General features: G+C 35.8%; 1 protein-coding gene across 1 annotated transcript; it reads left to right on the top strand.

Moving 5' to 3' along the window:
* Nucleotides 1-1,166: 1,166 nt before the first annotated feature.
* LOC131023968 (calcium-dependent protein kinase 28-like) lies at nucleotides 1,167-6,131 on the top strand. The gene is made up of 12 exons (XM_057953637.1): nucleotides 1,167-1,856; nucleotides 2,575-2,705; nucleotides 2,809-2,850; nucleotides 2,956-3,067; nucleotides 3,136-3,214; nucleotides 3,418-3,587; nucleotides 3,945-4,071; nucleotides 4,147-4,262; nucleotides 5,214-5,321; nucleotides 5,409-5,471; nucleotides 5,546-5,719; nucleotides 5,807-6,131. Exons 1-12 carry the CDS (start codon nucleotides 1,452-1,454, stop codon nucleotides 5,966-5,968), a joined length of 1,689 nt encoding a protein of 562 aa, XP_057809620.1. The 5' UTR covers nucleotides 1,167-1,451; the 3' UTR covers nucleotides 5,969-6,131.
* Nucleotides 6,132-6,616: the final 485 nt, after the last annotated feature.

Raw genomic sequence — 6,616 nt, 5'->3', positions numbered from 1 at the left:
TGTTTGTGTGGACGAAGCATAACATTGTGGTGTCGGACACTAGGGAGTTTGAGAAAAATTACTCTTCTTTTAAATTCACGACTATTTTTTTTTTAATATAATCAATTATGTAATTCGCATGTAGGCCCGCACGCAAGCGAGAAACGTCTTCCATGTGGGATCTCAATACCAAATAATACAACACTGCACTCAGACGAAAATACAACACCATCTAAAATAGGAAAATATCACCGCACACAGATGAGATTGAACCCAAACCTCTTACAAATTAGAGTCTTACGACTATTATTTTTCAATTTTCGTCTATTATCTTTAAATGTTCGGAACATACTAATTGGAAATGATGTGAAAAAGTTAGAAGAATGTCGGTGTTATAAATCGTTGGCAACCATATTATTGTAGCATAAACATATATTTAAACTTATCTATTTTCTTTTTTATAAATTATATAAGTAAATAAAAAAATTTAAAGATTGCATGACAGAGAGAACTTTAATCCATAATCTCAAGGTCTTGAACATTAATCACTTATTATTAGGTCAATACACGCACACTAACCTATCTATTTATCAAACTTGGCATTCTATTTTTGAGATAATGTGAACAATCTTGAAAAATAAAGCTTATAATGAAGGTTTCTTTCTCTCTTTTCCATATCAGCATAAAAAAAACATTTTTTGATAAAAACATATATAATGGTTCAAATAAAAATGTACTCATGAGAAATTTTGTACTGAATATATAACATAATTATATTAAATTCATAAAAAACTTTACAAATTTAATATAATTACTTTATAAATTCGATGCAATAATTTTCATAGTTCTTGATGTATGTGTTTAAATGATCCTAATCTATATTTAATATACGAACACTTGCTCATAGATGAAATCCTAAACCCTAAAATTGATGAGAGAAGAATTTCCTTACAGATAAAACATTGTCTTAAATATAAATAGTGAATGGATAAAATGGTTTCTTTTTTTTTTTTTTTTTTTTTGAGAGGGGGATAAAATGGCTGTTATAAGTACAATAAAATCAGCAGATGTAGATTATGTCAATAATAATATTCTCAAGTAATCAAACCAAAAGTGTGTTTTTTTTTGGAGGGTAACCATCGGTAACCAAAACAAAATTTAAGACAACCCTCAAAAATGAAAATTTTAAGACAATAAGGAAAAGAAAAAAGTAGGAAGAACTGGAGAAGGAGATTTAATTTGTCCTCTCCTCTCTTTTACCGCAAGCTTGTTTGACCATCGCCACCACCTCCTCTTCTCCTTCTCCTTCCTCTCTTCTTCCTCAACCCTCTGAAATTCATCATTCCACAATATTTTCTCCCGCGTTTGTATATCTCTTGACCCATCTCCATTCTGTTTTCACATGATTCAGCTGATCTTCATTCAATCCTCCGATTTCCGAAAACGAAGCAGAAATCTGCAGCTGCGTCAAAATGGGTATCTGTAATTCCACCACCAGGGACAGCGGCCCCAGCAGCGCCCCGAAACCCGCGGCCGAAACCGCCGCCGACGCCCATCACGATAAATGTAACGCCGCCTGGCCTGTCGCCAAGATACGCCCCCCGTTCAAATCAAAAAAGCAAGAGGGGTCTCGTCATAAGCCCAAGGATAAACAACAGAAGCAGAGGCAGTCTCCGCATAATGTGAAGAATAACTCTAGAAGGCAGAATGGGTCGATCCCTTGTGGGAAAAGAACCAATTTTGGGTACGACAAGGATTTTGATGCGAGGTACACGATTGGGAAATTGCTGGGCCATGGCCAATTTGGTTATACGTATGTTGCAGTTGATAACCGCAATGGAGATCATGTTGCTGTCAAGAGAATTGAAAAGAACAAGGTGAAATTCCCCCTCCCCCATTCTTTTAAATTGTTCTTGTATTTATAGGCTCAATTGCTTTGTGGTATTCAATCGATTAATTTCGGAGTGGGAAATATATTAGTATTAGACATCCATAAGGTGTTCCGCCCATTCAATCCAAGTGATTAGATCATGCAATCTGCTTTGGGATTATTGCTAATCTTGTCAGCATTTGTAGCTTGAGCTTACCAAAATTGAGTTTTTTTTTTTCTTTTCTGATTCACGATTATTGAGTCAACAAACAGTTCTTGTTGAGGGATATTTCGGATTAGTCCAAGAGCATTTTCGAAGCGGATGATATTGTAGATCAACGGCTGTGGTATTGGCGACTGTAGAAGCGTTACTTCGGCTCTAGTGTTAAGCATCCTAGTGATCGTTATGAATTGCCAAACAATATAGTTGTTTAAAATGAATCTTTAGATATATTTCGGTTCTAGATCACATCTTTAGAAGACCTTTTTCTAAATATGCTTCAAAAATACAATTCTTTTAATGCTACTTATGCATAACTCAGTATGCCTTGTGCACCTTTACAAAACAATGACCTAGAGATAAATTGTTAAGTTTAGATTTTCGTTGAACTTATTTCTTTCGTTATGACTTGACATTTGTTATAGCTTGTGTAAGTTATTGCCTTGACTTAAAATTTTATGGTTCTGATGAGTTTGCACCAAACAATGACTATATATCATGTCAGATGGTTCTCCCAATTGCTGTTGAGGATGTCAAGAGAGAAGTCGAGATATTGAAAGAATTAGCAGGTCATGAGAATGTGGTTCAGTTCCATAATGCTTTCGATGATGATTCATATGTATATATAGTTATGGAGTAAGTTTTTTCGTAATGCCTTGTTTGTTACTAACACTGTTTTCCTGTATTAATTTGTCACTACTATAATAATCTGAATGAGTTGTTATCCTGTTGCATTCAGGTTATGTGAGGGTGGAGAGTTACTAGACCGTATATTATCTAAGTAAGCACATCCAAATCCTAAATTATTGTTATATGAGTTGTATGGATGCAGTCCTATCTTGGCAAAAACATTATTCTAAGACTCAACTCCAATTCTCTTTAACAGAAAAGATAACCGTTATGCAGAGAAAGATGCAGCAATTGTTGTAAGGCAGATGCTGAAAGTTGCAGCAGAATGCCACTTACATGGTTTGGTACACCGTGATTTGAAGCCCGAGGTATTTGAAATAACTTACTATTGTAATGTACTATGTTGCTTGATTTTCTGATCACTACTTCTCCTCAGAACTTCTTGTTTAAGTCGGTAAAAGAGGATTCACCATTGAAAGCTACCGATTTTGGACTTTCGGACTTCATAAGACCTGGTAATCCAATTTTATCCTCTTGTTCTTATATATTTCCCCACTTTTCTAGTATTGTTTGTTGAGTACTTCTACATGCACGAACATATCTGTTTGTTTTATACATATACTAATTATAATGAGAACGACTAATTATATCTGGGCATTGTGCCTCATTAATTCAAAGCTCTTCATTTTGTAATTTAATTTTTTAATTGTTAATGTAGGAAAGAAGTTCAACGACATTGTTGGGAGTGCATATTATGTTGCTCCAGAGGTATTGAAACGTAGGTCAGGCCCAGAATCAGATGTGTGGAGCATAGGTGTAATTACTTACATTTTGCTTTGTGGCCGTCGGCCCTTCTGGGATAAAACTGAGGATGGCATCTTTAAGGAGGTTGGATGCCCCACTATCTACATTCTCTTAATAATCTGTTATTATAATATGCTAGTAAAGATTCATAAGTAGATGAATGCTTTTTTTTTTACCAGTCTCCAATAATTATCTTTGAATTGCCACCACTAAAATGATACTAGTAGATAATAGTGACTAATTTTTAACAGCAATAGAAAATAATAATTTTTAATAGTGTTTGAATCAAGATGTTTCTTTCTTTTGCTACCCTGCGGCATGTTCTGAGAGAGTTTGTCTTCTTTAACCTTAAGATACATGTGTTTATTGCTCCCTTGGGCATGGACTTAGGCACTTTTTCTTTTTCTTTTTTTATTTTTATTTTTTATTTTATGGTTTTAGGTTCTTAGAAACAAGCCTGATTTTCGGCGGAAACCATGGCCAACCATAAGTGATGCCGCTAAAGATTTCGTGAGGAAGTTGCTAGTGAAAGATCCTCATGCAAGACTTACTGCAGCCCAAGCTTTATGTATGTCTTGATGAATTCTTGAGCAAGTAAAACTTAATAATTGGATTAGTAGACTAATTCTTCATACTTGTCCAGCTCATCCATGGGTTCGAGAAGGAGGTGAAGCTTCAGATATTCCACTAGACATATCCGTTCTAGCCAACATGCGACGCTTTGTGACGTACAACAGATTGAAGCAGTTTGCCCTTCGGGTAACTTGGTTTTTTCTGTATTTGTATTTTCTATAAACTTTCTAGCGTCTGTTCATTAGGGATGTCAATCGGGCCAGTCCATCGGGTTTTCGGGCTAGCCCTATCGGGTTCCGGGTTAGTCGGGTGCGGGCTAATCGGGTTGGAGATTTTTTCGGGTTGTAAATCTTCAACCCTAACCCTAAACTTTCGGGTTTCGGGCTAGCCCATCGGGCTAATCAGGTTAAAGGCGTAAAAATAAAATTATTATTTGTATTTTATTATTCCTAATGATCTAATGTATAATGTATAAAATATACATAGATATAAATTATATAGCAAAGCATGAAATGCAAAAATAAAAGATATTCAAGATTACATAAACAAAATTATATTAAAATGAGATAGTAAAATTTAACATGTATCAATGCACTAGAATCAATCTGGATTATTACTGAATAATTAGTGGATTTGCCATGCACGTCTCATTGACAGAAAAAAAAATTGGTATCACTTTAAAATGAGGTACTAATAATTAATTTCTAACTAATGAAATACTAATAATCAATTTCTACAAAAAATCCGTAATTAATTTCACTTTTTTTAATGAGATTGCACACACACACACATATATATTCTAACTAATTAATTTCACTTTTTTTTAATGAGGCTACATATATATATTTAAGAAAATACCATAGATCTAAACATAGCAGAAGTTGTAACTGGATGCATCAGTCACAATTCCATTAGCCCACCGGGCCAGCCCATCGGGTTTTCGGGCTAGCCCTATCGGGTTTCGGGTTAGTCGGGTGCGGGCTAATCGGGTTGGAGGTTTTTTCGGGTTGCGATTTTTCAACCCTAACCCTCTAATTTTGTCGGGTTATTCGGGTCGGCCCACGGGTTTCGGACTGCATTGACATCCCTACTGTTCATTATTCAAACTACTCGATTCTGATTAATTTATTACTCCAGGCATTGGCTGGCACAATTGACAAGGAAGAGCTGGCTGATCTACGAGATCAGTTTGATGCAATTGATGTGGATAAAAATGGAGCCATCAGTCTCGAAGAAATGAGACAGGTGGGTTCTGGCTTCAGCGATTCCTTGAGGATGTGAATTATCTTGGAAATTCGTTTTTGTGTTTATGTCACGTGTCATAATCCACAGGCCTTGGCAAAGGATCTTCCTTGGAAGTTGAAAGAATCACGCGTTGTTGAAATCCTTCAAGCGGTATGTTTGGTCATTTGGTCTGCTTGATGCCGGGTGTTGTACGTTGCTAGTGATGAATATGGTTGTCATGGCAGATTGATAGTAATACTGATGGACTAGTAGATTTCTCGGAGTTTGTAGCAGCAACGGTTCATGTGAATCAGCTGGAGGAACACAATTCAGAAAAATGGCAGCAGAGGTCCAGGACTGCTTTTGAAAAATTCGACGTTGACAAAGATGGATTTATAACACCAGAGGAAATCAAAATGGTTAGTTGACTTGATGTTCAAATCAATCCATACGTTTGTGATTACTATTAGTGAGAAATGTTGTTTGTTGCTTTGTTTATACATCAGCACACGGGTCTGAGGGGTTCGATAGACATGCTTCTAGAAGAAGCGGATATCGACAAAGACGGGAAGATCAGCTTGTCGGAATTCCGCAGGCTCTTGAGAACTGCAAGTATGAGCTCAACCAGTGTCACTCCAAGAGCTAATCAACATCGACGAAAGATGTAATTCTTTACCAGCCTAGCCTGCTTTTGCCTTCCTTCTATAACATCATTAGCACCAACACTGTAAATTGTTTGTTGCTGCTCTTCAACATCTTTTTGCTCTTCCAACATCTATGTATCAATTCATTCTACTTTATTAAATCAATTTCATTTTTCCGTTTCTTGTATGCTTCATTTTTTGTCATAACTATTTGCATCTTCATCTTTACTTAGGTTTCAAATTTTCAAGAATTAAACAAGGCAGTGTTGTACTGTAATTCATTTCCTTTTTCATGGGCATTCTTCTTTTTTTTAATCGGATGTTAACTTTAAAGGCAGCGTCACGCCCAAGTAGAAGCCCCTCAGATGCCGTAACGAATCACCATCATGAAAGAATAGATGGATGGTGTGTGCGTTTGCATAGTGGTGGAGTGATTAATGTCTAAAATAAAAGGTATCGGCAAAAGTGGTTAATGCCTAAGACCCAATTATCATGGAATTGCATGGACATACCCTCCCCAACAATTGTTTTCATCTTTTAATTGTGACATTTGTCACAAAACAATTGATTTGTCAAATTTTATTTTTATGTGAAGATAAATAAATAATACTATCTCCGTTCACAAAAGAACTTTATATTTTTTTCTTTTTCGAACGTCTACAAAAGAACTTT

This window comes from Salvia miltiorrhiza, chromosome 4, assembly GCF_028751815.1.
Source record: "Salvia miltiorrhiza cultivar Shanhuang (shh) chromosome 4, IMPLAD_Smil_shh, whole genome shotgun sequence".
NCBI lineage: Eukaryota > Viridiplantae > Streptophyta > Magnoliopsida > Lamiales > Lamiaceae > Salvia > Salvia miltiorrhiza.
The sequence above is the reverse complement of the archived record's forward strand: the minus strand, read 5'-3'. Positions and strand labels throughout refer to the sequence as shown.